This window comes from Tiliqua scincoides, chromosome 2 (genome assembly GCF_035046505.1).
Source record: "Tiliqua scincoides isolate rTilSci1 chromosome 2, rTilSci1.hap2, whole genome shotgun sequence".
Taxonomy (NCBI): domain Eukaryota; kingdom Metazoa; phylum Chordata; class Lepidosauria; order Squamata; family Scincidae; genus Tiliqua; species Tiliqua scincoides.
The window spans coordinates 27,222,516-27,242,060 of NC_089822.1; the positions used below are offsets into that span (position 1 = coordinate 27,222,516).

Below are 19,545 nucleotides of genomic sequence, written 5' to 3' on the forward strand. Positions count from 1 at the left end.
CAGGTAAAATGTGTAGACTTTAAGGGAAGAAAGAGGAGATGGGGGAGTGAAAGCAATCCGAGTTTCAGCCTCCAGTAGACTCTATTAGGGGCAGAGGACCTGATTGTCATTCCAGTTCTAGGGTAGGAACCAAAGAGTTGTGGGAGGAGTTTCTGCAGCCTCTCTCCCTTCTGAAACCCCTTGAATGACCTGAAAAGCCACTTCTGAAAATTGGAAGACTGCCTAGAGCTGCACCTTGAAGGCAAGCAAGGGTTGTAGTGATATTAGAAGACTGCAGAAGGTCTCAGAGTACTCAAATAGTGAACTTTTAACATTAAACATCAGCTTAAACATTTTTATTTGCAGTATAACATTTAGCATATGTATTCAGAAGTTTATCCCATTAAGTTCAATAGGACTTACAGCTCAGTCCTGAGCTGCCTGGGGCGTGCGGCTGCAGTGGTGCTGAGAACGGCTCCCACCGCATCCTGCTTGCCTCAGCCTGCCACGGGTGGCGCTTCGGGAGAAGGAGACTTTTGTCCCCTTCTCCCAGGTAAGGGAAGCAGCCCCACAATGGAACTACTCACTTTACTGCTGATCAAAAGGTCGGCGGTAAGGTAAAGGCATTTGTGTAGGGCGCCGAGCCTCACACAGACACCTTGGATCCAGTGGAGAGGAGCTCCACGAGACCTCCCCCCCCTCCCCCAGGCATGCCTCCCACCCACCCTTTCTCCGCCTCCCACTTCCCCGTTACGCCTCCTCCCCGCTCTCTCTCCGCCCTCCGCTTGCTTCCCCCCTTCCCGGAATGCCTCCTCTCCGCACCCCTCCCCGCCCTGGCTTACTGTGCCATGACTCAGTGGTTTGTGAGACCGCTAAGCAGCGGAGGACGGGTGCCTGACCTGCCCACCCGACAGGTGCTGACCCAGCGGTAAGCCTTGCAGACGTGCCTCACGGCACATTTGCGACGGTGCGCTCCAGTGGAAAGTCGGAGTGCCAAGCTCAGGATTGGGCTCTTAATCGCTTGGAAGGGTTCATAGGCTTGCTGTCTTAGTTTGTGAATGGTTCCATCTTAAGAATGTATATGCTGCTGTAACAGTTACATTTTTGTCCAATTTTTTTTCTCAGATAAATGGAACACTTTCTCTAGAAATGGAGTGTTTGGTGGTTAATTTTTTTCTGGCTTTATGACCATAGGCATTATTGAGAGCATTGCGGCTAGTTCTGAAGGAGCATTATTCTGCTCTGTTGGCGATGACAAAGCAATGAAGGTTTTTGATGTGGTGAATTTTGATATGATTAACATGCTGAAGCTAGGGTGAGTAATTTTACTTTTTGAACATTCCTTGTGGGATTGCTATGTGCTTTAAGATATTTTTACTTATAAGGTACTTATCCCCAAGTCTTTCTCCTCTCTCCTTCCTTTCCTGTTGCTGCAAAACCCCCAGTTCTGCAGCCCTTATTCCTCTGGATAACCTTGATTTAGCTATGCCCTGCTTCCTTTCCTTTTTTCCTTTCGCCATTTGTCCCATTACCCCAGCTATTTTAAACCACTGTGCCGTGGCACACTGGTGTGCCGCAAAGGGTCCCCAGGTGTGCCACAGGAATTTGGGAGAGGGTCATTTATTAGTAGAGCCATTGGGGGATATGACAGCACAGTGTACTTTGTCAATTGTCAAAAAACCGATGGTGTGCCTTGCCTGTGTGCCGTGAGATGAAAAAGGTTGAAAAGCACTGCATTAAACGCTCCCATGTCATCCTAAGGAGTACCTCCTTCCTTTTACCTAGAAACTGCTCACATTTAGGGGCTAGTTATGCAAATGATGGTTGTATATATTTCATTGTATTTTTTATTTCCCATTCCCTATTATTCCTAGCTTTTATTGTAGGGATATATATTGCCGCACCTTTAACCTTGCCCCCTTCTCATTTCATGCCATTCCACTGAGTTGTGCCATGAGCCACTGTATTTGATCCCTATACTTGCAATAGATTCATCCTGTGTGCACATTATGATAATTGCCAATAATAGTCTGAATGTATTGCCGTGTTTTTGAGTGTGTCTGTCTAGCAGTCCATGTAAAGAGCTGTTTTTTACCTAGTCACACCATTGGTCTATCCTGCTCAGTATTGTTTACAATGACTGGCAGAGGCCCACTGGTTATCTACTGGAGTTTTTCCCATATCTGGGGATATCAGAGATTGAATCTGGAACCAAAGGGAATGTGGGAAAGAAAGGCCTGGTCCAGATGTAACAGGAAGCCATAGATTCCTGCTATGAGCATGAACCTCAGAGCCCCTCTCTTTGCACATGCAAAGAGGATGAGATATAAAGCTACAATCTGTTCAAAGCTCCACACAAAAGGACTATATGTGTACATTTTTCTGTTTCTTTCTGCCTCCATATTTCTTTCTATTTCCTCCCACCTTTTAGCTTTTTAGAACTTTCTTTGTACATTGACATTAATATTTGACAGAATTCATTAAAAAGGAATTTTTAAAATCATTTTTCTTGTGGTAAGTAATGTTATACTCACGACTTTTTAATGTTTGAAATCATGAATGATAGTTCATAAGTTTACAGCCTTAAGATTAAAAATGTTGAAAATAAAAAATATGGAGAGGCTAATCCTAGGTGAAATGTTTGTAAATTCTATTACAGTTGCATGCAAATGAAAATCTGATTATTCTGTTTTATTCTAGCTATCACCCTGGTCAGTGTGAATGGATCTACTGCCCAGGAGATGCTATATCTTCAGTTGCAGCTTCTGAGAAGAGTACTGGAAAAATATTCATATATGATGGTCGAGGAGATAATCAACCACTTCACATTTTTGATAAACTTCATACATCCCCTCTTACTCAGATCCGATTGAACTCTGTCTATAAAGTCATAGTGTCTTCTGACAAGTCTGGAATGATTGAGTACTGGACTGGGCCTCCTCATGAATACAAATTTCCCAAAAACATGGACTGGGAATATAAAACAGACACAGATTTATATGAATTTGCCAAATGTAAAGCATACCCAACCAGTATATGTTTCTCACCTGATGGCAAAAAAATGGCTACTATTGGTTCTGACAGAAAAGTCAGAATTTTCAGGGTTTTGACAGGGAAACTTATGAGAGTATTTGATGAATCCTTGAGTGTAAGTAATATTAGTTTTCATATTTATTTATAAATGTTTAAACCTTGCCCTTTTTCGCCAACATTGGGTGGTCATTGTGGTGTACAACATTAATATAAAAGCATCAGTAATAAAGCCATAGAGGCAAGCAGAACACACATGAATCAGCAGCATAAACAACAATAACTTAAACAGAAGCAGCAGGCATGTGTCAAAACACAGACAAAACAAAAATCGTAACGAAGTTGCAGCTAACAGAATCTAAAGAGGAAAGGGCAACTGTAAAAGTAATTCATTCTGTTTACCTGCGTAGATAATTTTTTTTCATTCTTTCTAAGATTAGGTTTGCTGCCTATATGCCTTATCTATTCAACCCTCAATTTTTAATGTTTTTTTGCAAGACTACCTACTAAGGCCTTGAATACGAATTTGTTGTACATGCTAATCAAAAGCAATTTGTGGCATTTGCTTCAAGACATTTTAAATGTTTCACTCTCTTGAGTAGGATTATAAGTAATACTGCTGACAGTCAACTGTAAAAGTGTGCTTCAGGTATAATCAAGTATGAATATCTTCCAACTTACTAGAAAGTTGGGTGCTGTGTGAAGCAGTGCTATTGGAGACTTCATTAAAGATTAGGAAACTGTTGCTAATTGACCTTGTTTTTCTCAGAATGCACTGCTCCCATTGGCTACAACAGCTGTCAGTCATACTAGGACAAAGCACTGTAATGAATCAGTGCTAATGGAAGCAGTGAAATGGAGGTCCTGTTATGTATAGAACTGAACTGCACTCAAGCTAATGGGACTTGGTCGCTTAAATCCCAATTTAGGATTGGGAATTTGCTCCAGGTCAAATTACATTGTCTTCTTTCTGTAGATGTTTACTGAGCTGCAGCAGATGAGGCAGCAGCTCCCAGACATGGAATTTGGACGGCGAATGGCTGTGGAGCGAGAGCTTGAAAAAGTTGATGCTGTAAGGTTAATTAACATCATTTTCGATGAAACAGGACACTTTGTGCTCTATGGGACAATGTTGGGAATTAAGGTCATAAATGTGGAAACAAACCGGTAAGGCTCATTCGTTATTTCATACTCACTGTCAGTGATGGGCCGGGGGGGGCAGAAGGGCAAATGCCCCAAGCGCCGCACCTGCACAGCGTTCCAGACTGCTCGGAAAGCCTTCTGGGGCTTCCCTGCGGTCTTAAACAGGACTTCTAGGAAACTGGAAGTACTGCTTAAGACTGCAGGGAAGTCTCAGAAGGTTTTCAGAGCCATCTTTGGTATAGCGTGAGGCTCCGTTGTGCTGGGGGGCGGCGTGGTGTGGGGGACGGCATTGTGGACCTTCACCCTGGGGCGTGTTGAGGGCAGGTCTGTTACTGCTAATTGTAGCTACTTTATGTTAACCAGAGATGTGCTCAACTGAGATTTTTAAGAAAAAACTCTTTATTTGTATGTGATGTTAAAATCTAGACTTCGGTTGGGATCACTTGAACATGCTTAATATTTGACATGGCCTGGTGGCAGCTGGTCTGCTTGTGAAATACTTGCTAGTTTTATGATCTGTTAAAATAATGTAAATTGTTTGGCTAATAGTCTGCCATGTTTTGTGCAATTTATTAGTTGCTGATGTCTTGCTTGTTAAGCATGAGCTACTTAAATTGGTTCCTTTCAAATGTCTGCTTGACCATTTAACCTTATTGATTGTTTTTGGTAGTATTTTTTCAATTGCAACTCTGCTGTATTAGCAAGTCACTGTTTGCTAAAGGATTGCTTTCTTGCTGATATTTTAGGAAATATTAACTTGTGTGAATTAAATGTGTAAAAGCTAACACAAATCATACAGTTGATTTAGGATTGTCAATTCAATGCAATCACACTTTGACTGCAATCCTATACAGCTGCGGTTTTCAAACTCTCCAGGAGTTTGAAACCCGGAGTAAGTCCTTGCGGGGGCGGGGGGAGGCAGCAGGGGCGGGGGAAGACAGTGACGCGATCCCCAGGATCGCGCCGCTCAGGGGGGCTGTAGGGACTGGGTTGCACTCACCAGTCCCTACAGTAGCCGTCCTGGGGTGCGGGGAGCCCTGCGCGAGCTTCTGCAGGGCTCTCCAGGTCAGCAGAATTGAAAGTGGAGTGATCACGGTCCACTTCCGGTTTTACGGAGGTTTACATCCTCTGCTATACAGGTAGATTACTGCTTATCTGGACATCCAAAATCTGGACTGTTCTGAAATCCAGACATTTTCGTCCCAGACTTAAAAAAACAAACAACATCTGTAGTGTGAAGTGTAGAAGGTCTTGTGCTCATTCCCAGGTACAGGCTGTAAGTTCTATTCTCTGTTCTGTGGTGTGTACCTGCATAGACATTGTTGAAAAATGTCAAAGAGGCCAGCAGACACCCTTGTGGCAGCAGTGAAAAGAGCAAGAGGAAGCATTTCTAATTATATATATGCATTTATTCTGAAATCCAGACAAATCCGAAATCCAGACACTTTCCTGCCCCAAGCAGAAAAGATAAGGAATACTCAACCTATACTCACATACCTGGGAGTAAATCCCCTTGAATTTAATGGGGCTTACTTCTGAGTAAACATGATTTTGCATTCAGCCACTTATCCTAAACTTGGTATGTACATTACACAATGTGTCTATCATCAGAATCATTAAGTCTGGTATTGAGTTGGTAGCTATCTTTGGAATGGCCAATTGGTAGCTCATAGACTAGATTCAGTTTAATTTTTCTGGTCCTGACAGTTCTGTTAAATTTTGATCAGTGTTTTAGAAAAGATGTGTCTGCAGTTTCACTTGAACTGAAAATGAAATTGCTTTCAGAATTTGAGACTCTATAATATTAAACCTCTCTTTGGTTTTGAATTATTTTCTTGGTCATGCTGCATGCATATACAGTCAGTTGTCATTATCTGCTAGGGTTAGGTTCCTGGAAACCCTAGTGGATAGCAAATTAACAGATAACGAACAATTTATTTATGGGATCAATGGGGTTAGGTACAAGATGTACCCGGGGGGGGGGGGGGGGTTGATCCAGCAGACACCCTCAGGAAGCCAGTAGAGTGTAGCAGAAAGTGCCAGAATATCTCTAAATGCTGCAGAGACCTTCCTTTTTTAAAAAAAAAACAACAACAACAAATATAAACAAGCACATAACAAACACAAACTCAATACACAACACAAAAACACACCGTTGGAGGGTGTAGGCAATCATATATCAATATATGTAATCAATCAATACATATCGTCTAACCTTGTTCCTCTTCTAGTTTAGCCTCTTAATATTACTTAGCTATCATATCATATATAATATATCATGTATACAATATATTCATCTAAATGCCCTATCTTATACATCTACAACTTCATTTTCAACCAAACACAGAATGGTTTCCATTGCTCTATCTGTGTCGGTTTGCGCTGTTGATCCAAAAATCTCTATAAGTTCCGCCACATTCATTATTTTCTCTATTAATTCATCTTTAGTTGGAATTTTAATATCTTTCCAGTATCTAGCATATAAAATCCTTGCAGCAGTTAATAATAACTAGCATACACATCATTTTTAAAATAATATCTAAGGTAATATTAAGCAAAAATAACTCTGGTTTCAGCGGTATCATAAATTCAACAATCTCTTATATTAGATTCCTTACCATTTTCCAATATACTTGCATTTTTTTACATGTCCACCACATATGATAAAACGTCCCTTCTTCACATTTAAACTTCCAACAATTATTTGAAATGTTCTGATTCATTTTTACCAATTTTACTGGTGTCATGTACCATCTATAAAATATTTTATATACATTTTCTTTAAAAATTTTTGCTCTAGTAAATTTTATATTATATATCCAAATCTGTTCCCATTGTTCTAATGTAATATTATGGCCTATATTTTGCGCCCATTTTATCATACATTCTTTTGTTTCTTCATGCATCTCAAAATCCAATAGGAACATATACATTCTTTTGATATATTTTTCTTTTGTTTCTAAGAGTATTCTATCAAATGGCATCTGTTCTGAATAGAATCCTTCTTGTTTATCTTTCCCAAATTTTGAATCAAGTTGCAAGTGAGTCCACCAATCCATCTCCACACCCTTTCTTAACAGTTCTTCTTTTGTCTTTAATTGCCCATCTTGTTTCAATAAACTTTCATATCTAAGCGCTTATGTTGTCTCTGTTAAATTCGGCCGGGAACATGCTTCTAGCGGCGCCACCCATCTGGGGATTTTGGTATACATCTGTCTTTGTATTTTAGCCCAAATCCATAATAGAGATTTCCTTAAGATATGATTATTGAATTGCTTATATTAGTTTGCTTTTCCATACCAGACAAATGCATGCCATCCCCATTCAAGATCATGTCCCTCCAGTTTAAGCATTCTTTGATCTTCTAATATAATCCACTCTTTAATCCATAGTCACACCGCAGCCTTATAGTATAAAAACCAATCAGGAAGCTCCATCCCTCCTCTTAGTTTCACATCTTGCAAGGCCTTCATTTTAATTCTTGGTTTCTTTCCCTACCAGATAAATTTTGAGATAATTTGATTAATTTCTTTAAATATATCTTGCTTCAAAATTACAGGGATTGTTTGGAAAAGAAAGTTTATTTTAGGCAAAACGTTTGTTTTCACTGCAGCAACTCTTCCCATCAACAAAAGTTAAGTTGTTTTGTCCATTTTGTTAAGTCTTTTTTTATTTCTTCAATTAGTTTCAAATAATTATCTTTCACTAATGTACTTGTTTTCGTTGTTAATTGAATCCCTAAATATTTATTTTTTTCTTCTTTGAAGTTTGTTAATTCCACTGATTTCTGTATTTTCTTTATTTGCATATTCTTTGTTAAAATTTTCATTTTCTTGACATTTATTTTCAGTCCTGTCACTTCAGTATATTCTTGCAACACATCTAACAAATTTTTGGCAGATTCTAATGGTCCTTCTACAATCGCCATAAGGTCATCCGCAAATGCCTGGATTTTAAATTCTTCACTTCTTATTTTTAATCCTTTAATCTCTTCTGTCTTTCTCACTTGATTCAAAAGTATTTCCATGATCACTATAAACAGTAATGGAGAAAGTGGACACCCCGTCTCGTTCCTTTTTCCATTTTTATCTCCTCTGAAAGCTCTCCATTTATTCTAATTCTAGCAGTTTGATTCTTATATATAGCTTTAATCATAGCAATAAACGGAGTTCCTGCATCCATCATTTCAAATTGTATAAACATAAAATTCCAGTTCACATTATCAAATGCTTTTTGAAAATCTATAAAAAAACATCGCCATTTGCTTATCAGGGTCGAATGCTGCAGAGACCTTCCAAAGGCTGCAGTAACCTTCAGAATGGTGCCTACAACCAGTACATATCCCTTTAAAATGACTGGTAGAAGCTTCCACCAACCATTTTAAAGGGGTCCGCGCTGGGCACAGGCACTATTTTGAAAGTTCTTACAGCCTCCAGAAGGTATAGCATAGGGGTGTCAAACATAAGGCCTGGGGGCTGGATGTGGCCCACAGAAGCTTTTTATCCGGCCCTCAGACTCTTAGCTGCGGAGCAGTGCTGAGGTGTTACTGCTATAAGGACAGCCCACATGAAAATTGGGCTGTCCCATGTCTTGAAATATGATCAAGATTTGTGTATTTTCTCTTCTGTCATTAGCAGCTAATGAGTTCCTAAGTCAGAAAAAGTGCTTATTTTTGGTTATGACGTGTTTAATGACAACATTTCCTGCCTAATGACATCACTTCCAGCCCTCAACAGGCACCATGAATGCTGTTTGGCCCTTGGTATGAAATGAGTTTGACACCCCTGGCATAGCAGATAATGAGAACAGAGTGGGGGATAATGAGAGATGGTAGCAATTCTGTCCCTCGCTCATAAGCAGATAGCAAATTCAGATATAAAGAGAACTGATTGAACTCAGCAATTAAATCCTTATTGTTATGACTTAGTTATAGAGTTTGGTCTGTTTTGCATTATGTAGTTGTGTGACAAAACACCCTTAGCCTCTTGACACTTTTTATGTAATAAGACCAATCCCAGAATTTAAAATGTTAGCTGTCTACCATAGACTAATATAGGTTGAGTCTCATTATTCACAAGGGTTCTGTTCCCAGAACTCACATGGATGACAAAAATTGCATTAAAGCACATCCATTTAAAAAAACACTTTGCTAGGTGATTTAAAAACAGCCTTACTGACCTTTGTGATGTAAGACAGAGTCATTAAGCAGACAATCCATCAGTCAGTCTCCCTCCAGTTGCTTAGAAAGGCTTCACTCTGAGCCAGCAACCTCTCCCTTCACCTAGAACAAAGTGATTATCGTTCTTTCATGTGCTCAGGGGGAAGGGAGGGGTTGCTTGTCTTGTGGGAAGCTGTTCTAAGTGCCTGGAGAGAGAATGCTTGATGGATTGTCAGCCTGCTACTCTCTCTTGCATTAGTGAGGCTATTGTTAAAGGACTTTTTCCCTTTAATTGAAAGGGCCCTTCTCATCATGTTGAGATAGAAAGATCAATGGATTTTTCCACAGATGAAAAATCTGTGGATAATTAGGTTATACTTGTAATTGTTTGCATGACTGTCTGTCCAACAGTAAGAAAAGCTAAAAAAACTGCTTAAAGAGATGCATTTTTCCCCTTCTCCAGGGGGCAGCACATTCCTTCTCATTTGCAGTGGCCATTAGTGTTGAGTCAAACTCCTGTATAAAAAAATCTGTATATAACAAGGTTGGATCTGTATTGTAGTGTCCCATGTGAGAGGCTGCTAGAACTTGTAGGAGGGCAATAGCAGTTTCCCACAGAATCAGTTACTTGCAGTCTGCTTACTACCTTGATCCATCCAGCTATGTGGAAATCCTCCATGTCCGGCCTCACACATTCCTGGTGCTATTTCATAGGGAAAATGGTGTCTCTAGTACACAGAAGCAGTTCCATTAGCTTGCCTTCGAGCAGTGTTTCTCAAACTGTGGGTCAGGACCTGCTGGGTGGGTAGCAAACCCATTCCAAGAGGGTCTCTGTTCATTTCAATATTTTATTTATAATATATCTGACTTGATGCTAATGTAGTATCTAACTGCATTTGGGAAATGTTACAGATCTGTACTTTTAACAGGCTACTATGTATATACTTTTAACAATGATTATAATTGGAACTTACTCCTGCGTAAGTGTGGGCAGGATTGCAACGTAGGATTGTTAAGTTTTCCTACTTGATGATGTCACTTCCGGTAGTTCCAACAGATTCTCATTCTAAAAAGTGTGTCCTGGTGCTAAAAGTTTGAGAACCACTGCCTTAGAGCAAGGGTGTCCAAACTTTTTGGCAGGAGGGCCACATCATCTCTCTGACACTGTGTTGGGGGCTGGGGAAAAAATTAACTTACATTTCAAATTTGAATAAATTTACATAAATGAATATATTGGAGATGAAACTTATATGAATAAATGAAAGTCTTGCAATAGCCCAAGGCCTATAAAAGGCCTTGCACAAAGCAAGACTGACCTTTCCTTTGCTGCCGCTGCTGCATCACAGATGTGATACAGCAAGCAGTGGAGGGAGCCCTTGTCCCACAGCTCACATGAGAAGTCGAACGTTTGCCCTCACTCTGAGAGCAGTTGTGTCAGGCCAGTGTGGGCTCCAGCAAGTCTCCAGAGGGCCATGGGCTTATTGGAGGCTGGGGGCTCCCTGTGAGTCAGATTGGGAGTCTATCCCTGAGGGCTGCAATAGGCCCCTGGGACGGGGTTTGGAGATTGCTCAAAAGTAGTTGACTTCATGGTAGCTTTAAAATTTAACTATGGATTTTTCCCCCTCCTATTTGCAGATGTGTGAGAATCCTTGGCAAACAGGAAAACATCAGGGTTATGCAACTGGCTCTGTTCCAGGGTGTAGCAAAGAAACACAGTGCTGCGGTTACCGTAGAGATGAAAGCATCTGAAAATCCTGTTCTCCAGAGTATTCAAGCAGATCCAACAATTGTCTGTACATCCTTCAAAAAGAACAGATTTTATATGGTAGGTTTATGCTTTCCAGCTGAATGACCTGCTGTGTTTTTCCTAACCAGTTTCTCTCTCCCTGTTCAGCCTTTGCCATTGGATTGTTTCCGTGCCTTAGCATTTGGTCCCAGGTATAATGTGATTTCTACACACATGATTTTACTTGTTCGAATGTACTTCAGTAGATCAAACAAGAACCTTGCTGTGAGAGGCTTCCTCATTATAGCAACTTCACGACTATTACAGCATTACAATAGCTTTACACAGCTTTGTTTTCTAATCTAGCTAATTGAGTAGCTTTGTCCAATTCTAGGTTGTGTTTTAATTTCAAGTGGGTCCCCATTTATTTCAGCATTTTATTTTAATCTATTAGACTTGATGCTACCATGGTATGTGACTGCATTTGGGGACATGTTACAGACCTGTACTATTAACAAGCTACTATGTATATTCTTTCAACAATTATAGTAAATGGAACTTACTCCTGATAAGTGTGGGTAGGATTGCAGCGTAGGATTGTTAAAAATTGTCCTGCTTGATGATGTCACGTCCTGTCATGACATCACTTCCGGTGGGTCATGACAGATTGGGTCCCGGTGCTAAATGTCTGAAAACCACTGACCTAGAGACTTCTCTATCATATCCTGTCTCAGATGGAGTGATGGCTGTTTGAGTGTGAATGCAATCAAAGACTTCTATCATGGGTCTGATGATCTTTGGCATGATGATCTTTGTTATTTTCTTCCTAATAATTTCTAACATGAAATTTTCCATATTTGCTGCCATAGCACACTGAACTAACAAATTTTCAGGAAGCTTTCTGCTGTGGCCCCAAGGTCTCTTTCTTCAATGGTTATAGCCAGTCTAGACCCTGTTACTAGAGGTTATGTGTGATTAAAAAATATTTTCTGTTTTCGTGAGCTGCTTGGGTGCTGTACAGTGGAAATGCAGGGAATAAACATGAGCTTTAATAAATGTAATAAATGACAGTGTGACCTTTCCAAAACAAGGGCAGGAACAACAACAGCAGTAGTTCTAAGACTAGGGAACTGTTGCACTCAATGCTGGCTAAAAATTACCCATAATGCTATGTTCAGATGTGAATAATGCAGAATAAGGCTACAAAGATGACAAAGGACCAACAAAACAAGTTATTTGAAGTCAGATGTCCTAGATAGCTCAGAGGAAAAAGTAGTCTTTTGGTGGGGTGGGAAAGAGGGGATAATATGTTTATGAAAGATGTATAAAGGGATAACCCTAACCACTGAGAATAGGCCAAGAAGTAATGCCCAGCTAGGAAAGATTGGCAGAACTTTTGAGCAGTTCATCAAGAGCAAGATGTCCAGGGAATCTGTGGACAGACAGATCTGAGAGGTGTTTTAGATGTGGAATGTCCTGTCTCGGGATTGCAGGGTAGTATCACTGGTTTCATCTCAGTGATTCTACCTTGAGAGAGAAGCAAGATTGCTACTGTCTTGTCTTTCAGTTTACCAAACGAGAACCAGAGGACACAAAGGGTGCTGATTCTGACAGAGATGTATTTAATGAGAAGCCATCTAAAGAAGAAGTCATGGCAGCCACTCAAGCTGAAGGTCCCAAAAGAGTTTCTGATAGTGCCATTATACACACAAGCATGGGAGATATTCATGTCAAGCTTTTTCCTGTGGAGTATGTATGAGTTCTTTTCCATTTTTATTATTATAGCTTTCTGATGCTCTCAGAAAAGTACTTGGAAGTACTACTTTGGATCATGCACTAACCCCAGGTAGCACTGCCAGCTAATGCTTGCAGTTCCTAGCCCTAGCTTCTAGAAATTACCCCTGTCCCTGCAACCTTCCTCACGCTGCATTCCATGCTATCAAAGGTCCTCTGACCCTCAGCAACCTTGCAGGAGAGAAGCGTGGGCAGATAAGAAAGCTTGAGCTTTCATATGTTGCATAAGTGTAAGCTGTGGATACTATCCACCATTGAGAGATCTGCACCTGTTATCTTTTGTTTTTGTTTTATTCCTTCTCAGTGCTATACTGCCATGTTCTCTCTGAAGTAGCAAATTCTTTTGTTAAAAGATGCACAAAGTAGGTGTTGGCACATCGCAACTGGGGTCCATGTTTCTATGTATACACTTTACAATGTTTCTATGGGTTTCTATGTATACCCTTACTTTACAATGGTAATCTGTTCCGGAGACGATATTGTAATGTGAACCCAATAATGCATTGTTTTCTGGTAATTGGTTCCAAAGCCTCAGAGGTGGATGTTTCTGCCACAGAACTAAGCTATTTTCCTTGCTAAAGGTGCCTATTACTATGGTTAGCAGTTTATACAATGTTAAATTATAAAAAACAGATTGCAAGGCTGTGCCCTCTGCAGTGTTTCTCAAACTGTGGGTCTGGACCCACTAGGTGGGTTGCGAGCCCATTTCAGGTGAATTCCCATTCATTTCAATATTTTTTAAATCATTAGACTTGATGCTACCATGGTATGTAACTGGATTTGGGGACATGTTACAGACCTGTATTTTTTACAGGCTACTTTGCATATGCTTTCAACAATGATAGTAAATGTAACTTAATCCTGGGTAAGTGTAGGTAGGATTGCAGCCTGGGATTGTTAAAAATTTTCTTGCTTGATGATGTCACTTCCGGTCATGACATCATTTCCAGAGGGTCCTGACAGATTTCATTCTTAAAAAGTGGGTCCTGGTGCTAAAAGTTTGAGAACCCCTGCTCTATAGATATAGCCACAATGTTAAAAACAAATGCTACTGGCTGAGAAACTACCTAGAAGGCTTGCTTTTACATCAGCTTTCACGTGGGCTATAGCCTTCCCTCCATACACACAGCCATGATATTAAACAGTTTCTGCTCAACATTACATATGAGCAACGGGGACCAAATGTGTACACCTGTGGGCCAGGCAGAAATGGGTTAAAAACGCTGCTATTGGCTGATGTGCTACCAAATGCTAGTATTTGCATTACATGGTTTATTTGTCACCCATGAGGTCCTGTTGAGGCAATTGTGAGCCCATTGTAAAGTGAATGTTAATGTCTAGTGAACCTTGTTTTTCTATGGAGAGTCCATTGTAAAGTGAACCCATTGTAAAGTGAGGGTCCACTGTAAAAATTTTCCCAAGTATGAGATGATCAAAACCAGACTTGACCTGTTTTCTGCCTTTTTATGCATTGTGATTATGGGGAAGGAGCTTATAAGCCTTTTTTTTCTTTTAATGAGAATGTAGTGTTAATTGCAATATGCAAACAAATAAAAAGGATGCAATAGTGAACCAAGAGCATTCTTCCTACTAAGTGATCTGTTGGGTACCCTGAATCTAGTTCTTTTGAGCCAGCAACATTTGTCACAAGGCTCTTCTCTTTCATTGCAGCATCTGGAAGAGAAACTAATTCAAAACACTAACTCAGAGGTTTTCAACCAGTGTACCACAGCACATTAGTGTGCTGCGAATAGACCGCAGGTGTGCTGCGGCAGTTTGGGGTAGGGTAATTTATTCATAGGGCCATTGGGGAATACAGCAGTGCGGTGTGCTGTACTAAACCTCTGCACTAACTTATGACAATGTAGTAACATCTAAGGCTTTCCAATTGCAGATGCCCCAAAACAGTGGAAAATTTCTGTGTACACAGCAGGAATGGTTACTACAATGGACATACCTTTCATCGCATCATAAAGGTAATTGATTACTACTCATTACGTTTACTATTTGTAACACCAAATATTAATTTGGTGAATTGCTGACATTGCTATTACTAATTTGCTATTATGAATTCATTGATAATTGCTGTTGAAATTTATTTTTTAAAAAAATATTTATTAATTTTTTTTTAAATTGACACACACAGACATACAAACATATAACATATATTTAGGAGTGCTAAATACCATGTGCCATTACTAATTAATCATACTATATCTCCTAATCTACTTACTCATCTACTTCTACCTCTTATTGATTTATCCATTTATTTATATCATATACGATGTTCTTCCTAATGTCCTATACTATATTTTCTAAATATTCACTTTCTATCAAGTGTAAACTAACTTCAATTGCTCATTAATATTAAAGCAAAGATAATCTACCGCAGACACTCACCTGTAAGTCGATCTCACAGATAAGTCGAGGGCAAGTTTGAGCCAACAATCATGGAATTTTCTATGACCCTCGGATAACTTGGGGGGGGGGGTGTCTGACTATAGTTTTGTCTGATTTTACTGGGGCCAGATCCTGAAAAATAACCTACCACTAATTGTTACCTAAGAACTGTCGTCTCTAATTTATTAAAAACATAGTAAAAGATCATAAGATACATTTTTATTTTTAAATTCTGGTCTTCATCACCTTTTTGTAAACACTATCAGTGCACTGTAAACAACATACCAGTAAAACGGTGGTTTTCAACCTGGTATTCATGTACTCCCAGGGACACTCAACAGGACCTTTAGGGGTACTTGAAAAAGAATGGAATAATGACAGAAAAAGGCAGGTCATGCTCCAGAATGCCTTGCAAGACAGGAATGCCTTGCAAGGACCAGCAAGGCAGGAAGGGAGGTAGCTAGTTGGCTGTGAAAGCCCCACCAATAGCTAGTTTTTGGTCATCAATTCATGTATGAACCAGTGACTGAAAACCAGCACAGTAAAAAAGCTGAAACATAATATGGAAAGTGATCAACCACCCAGAATTTCTCAGCACATTTCTGGTGCAAAACAGTGCAAAGGCAGAGTCTTCTTCAAACAGATAAAAAGAGAAAATATGTGATGAATACATGAAGTCTGGGTTTTCATATAGAGGAGATGAGGACTTTTATTATTAATTACAAACGTTTTGCTAATATGCAGGGTACAATTTATGGAAATAGGCTGCCAAGGGATATGGAAAAGGTTGGGAACCACTGCATGAGAACCAGGAATCAAATCCACCTTTAAGGTGTCTGGTGTGTTAAGCCAGAAGCTCTGTGTAAACATACAACCCATAACACATAACTGAGAGTGTGCAATTCAATTCACAGCAGAGAGATGAGATATTTGCAACCCTTTTTACTCAGAAGTAGACCCACTGCTTTCCATGGGTGGTGTTCTTAAGTAATGGTGTGCTGAATTGTAGCCTGGGAAGGAGGGTCCCATCCTGGTGTTTCAAAAAACAGACCTGCTTTGTAAGAATTTGCAAAGCAGAACCAGGCTGCAGCAGAAGGAAGGAGAATAAAAGGTTAACGTTGGCTGGAATTTCCCAGTTGTTGTAGAAACAGATTATCTCTGCCTGCCTGCTTGAGAAAGGAAACTTTTCAGAGTTGAAAGACTCTACCCTCTGACTGACCCAGAGATAAGGGAAATGATAATTTGAGCTTAATTACTTGGCAAAAATTTTACTTACTATATGGTAGTTACTAAGATATGACAAAATCAACAATCTCTCAATAATCAATTCTTTACTATATTCCATTCTAATTATATATTTTGAAAATAGTAACCACATATAAAACAATTCTTCCATCTGCTTCTAACTCTTAAAATCATTTATGTGTTTCTTATATATAATAAATTTTTCCGAATTCCCTATAATATATTTTCTAAATATTCACTTTCTATCAGTCCTCCACTGGTTCAATTACTCATTAATATTAAGTAAAAATAATCTGATTTCCAAACTATGATGGAACCAACAATCTCTTATAATATATTCTTTACCATTCTCCAATCTAGTTACTTTTTTTTTTACATAATAGCCACATATCAAACAATTCTTCCACACATTTACATTTCCAGCTATTTTTTTAATACATTCTAATTCATGTTTATCAATTTCCTATGAATTTTTTTTAAAAATAAGTTTGGGCCATTGTTATTAACTTAGTAAATCCTCCAGTTTTCTTTAACCCTCAGGTTAACCGTCAAGTTTCTTCTGCTTTCTTACTTTCCATCTTTTCTCCTGTAATATCTTTAGTAATTTATCTCTATAACAGAATCTAATAGAGCCACACTTTCTTGTATAGGTTGTGTTCATTCTTCCAGTTAACTGGGATGTATTTTCTCCTTTTTGCAAATTTTGTTTTTTATGCACTCATGTTACTCTATCTTGTCTATCTTGATCTCCATCAGCGCCTCCTCTTCAGTCTTCTGATTTCATCCCTCACCAGCAACCTTTCCGCTTTCTTACTCCCTTGTTTATCTTCTGCTTGTTTCTTCACATCTTCCAATTGCTCCTTGCACACATCTATCAGTTGGGAGAGAGTCTCCAAACTGGCTTCAGTCTGTAAAGACCAACTCAGCTGCTGTCGTTCCATTGCAAGCAATCTCTCCATGTACGTACTCTTTGGACTTGCCACTCCCACAGTGATCAGGTTACTTGCCTATTTTATGATCAAGGTCTATCTAGAAATTTTGCAATTTTGAAGGAATTTGTGCAGAGTTTCTTAGTTGTTGCCTCTCAACAATTGGTGTGTTCTTCCTACAACTGCCACCAAAATATTTATACAGACCCATTGCTTCCACTTCATTATCCATCTGCAGTGGGAGAGAGTATTCGTGCATGGTGGGTAAAGCCCTTGGGCCACCTCAAAAAGTAGCAAGAAATTAGGAGCTAGGTGCCATTTCTAGCACTGCAGCTAGTGGTGGAGGAATAGGGACTCTGGAACAGAGATTGGACTGTCCTCCTGCATTGCATAGCTCTCAAGAGTCAGAGGAGGATTAGAGACAACTCTTGACTTGCTTCCAGGTTAACTTTATTGCCCAAGGTCTATAAGGACCACCAAGGCTATGAAATAATAATAATAATAATAATAATAATAATAATAATAATAATAATAATATGTATTGTATTGGCAACCTTCAGTCTCGAAAGACTATGGTATCGCGCTCTGAAAGGTGGTTCTGGCACAGCGTCTAGTGTGGCTGAAAAGGCCAATCCGGGAGTGACAATCCCTTCCACACCGGGAGCAAGTGCAGTCTGTCCCTGGTCTGTCTCCCTGGCTATGGGCCTTCCTTCTTTGCCTCTTAGCCTCAGACTGTTGGCAAAGTGTCTCTTCAAACTGGGAAAGGCCATGCTGCACAGCCTGCCTCCAAGCGGGCCGCTCAGAGGCCAGGGTTTCCCACTTGTTGAGGTCCATCCCTAAGGCCTTCAGATCCCTCTTGCAGATGTCCTTGTATCGCAGCTGTGGTCTACCTGTAGGGCGCTTTCCTTGCACGAGTTCTCCATAGAGGAGATCCTTTGGGATCCGGCCATCATCCATTCTCACGACATGACCAAGCCAACGCAGGCGTCTCTGTTTCAGCAGTGAATACATGCTAGGGATTCTAGCACGTTCCAGGACTGTGTTGTTTGGAACTTTGTCCTGCCAGGTGATGCCGAGGATGCGTCGGAGGCAGCGCATGTGGAAAGCGCTCAGTTTCCTCTCCTGTTGTGAGCGAAGAGTCCATGACTCGCTGCAGTACAGAAGTGTACTCAGGGCGCAAGCTCTGTAGACCTGGATCTTGGTATGTTCCGTCAGCTTCTTGTTGGACCAGACTCTCTTTGTGAGTCTGGAAAACGTGGTAGCTGCTTTACCGATGCGCTTGTTTAGCTCGGTATCGAGAGAAAGAGTGTCGGAGATCGTTGAGCCAAGGTACACAAAGTCATGGACAACCTCCAGTTCATGCTCAGAGATTGTAATGCAGGGAGGTGAGTCCACATCCTGAACCATGACCTGTGTTTTCTTCAGGCTGATTGTCAGTCCAAAATCTTGGCAGGCCTTACTAAAACGATCCATGAGCTGCTGGAGATCTTTGGCAGAGTGGGTAGTGACAGCTGCATCGTCGGCAAAGAGGAAGTCACGCAGACATTTCAGCTGGACTTTGGATTTTGCTCTCAGTCTGGAGAGGTTGAAGAGCTTTCTGTCTGATCTGGTCCGGAGATAGATGCCTTCTGTTGCAGTTCCAAAGGCCTGCTTCAGCAGGACAGCGAAGAAAATCCCAAACAAGGTTGGTGCAAGAACACAGCCCTGCTTCACTCCGCTTCAGATGTCAAAAGGGTCTGATGTGGAGCCATCGAAGACAACAGTGCCCTTCATGTCCTTGTGGAAAGATCTGATGATGCTGAGGAGCCTGGGTGGACATCCAATCTTGGGGAGAATCTTGAAGAGGCCGTCTCTGCTGACCAGGTCGAAAGCCTTTGTGAGATCTATGAAGGCTATAAAGAGTGGCTGTCGTTGTTCCCTGCATTTCTCCTGCAGTTGTCTAAGGGAGAATACCATATCAGTGGTGGACCTGTTGGCTCGGAATCCACACTGCGATTCTGGATAGACGCTCTCTGCAAGTACCTGGAGCCTCTTTAGTACAACTCGGGCAAACAGCTTTCCTACAACGCTAAGGAGAGAGATGCCGCGGTAGTTGTTGCAGTCACCCCTGTCACCTTTGTTCTTGTACAGCGTGATGATGT

The 19,545-nt window shown here is 40.5% G+C and overlaps 1 protein-coding gene across 3 annotated transcripts in view; it reads left to right on the forward strand.

The window, feature by feature from the left end:
• The window catches only part of PPWD1 (peptidylprolyl isomerase domain and WD repeat containing 1), a 35,047-nt gene that overhangs the window by 5,448 nt on the left and 10,054 nt on the right, over positions 1-19,545 (forward strand). For all 3 annotated transcript variants that reach the window (XM_066614367.1, XM_066614365.1, XM_066614368.1), the window contains 6 exons: positions 1,174-1,294; positions 2,680-3,127; positions 3,986-4,176; positions 10,946-11,135; positions 12,604-12,785; positions 14,725-14,806. In XM_066614367.1, the coding sequence (XP_066470464.1) occupies positions 1,174-1,294; positions 2,680-3,127; positions 3,986-4,176; positions 10,946-11,135; positions 12,604-12,785; positions 14,725-14,806 (1,214 nt within the window). The remainder of the gene's footprint in view (positions 1-1,173; positions 1,295-2,679; positions 3,128-3,985; positions 4,177-10,945; positions 11,136-12,603; positions 12,786-14,724; positions 14,807-19,545) is intronic.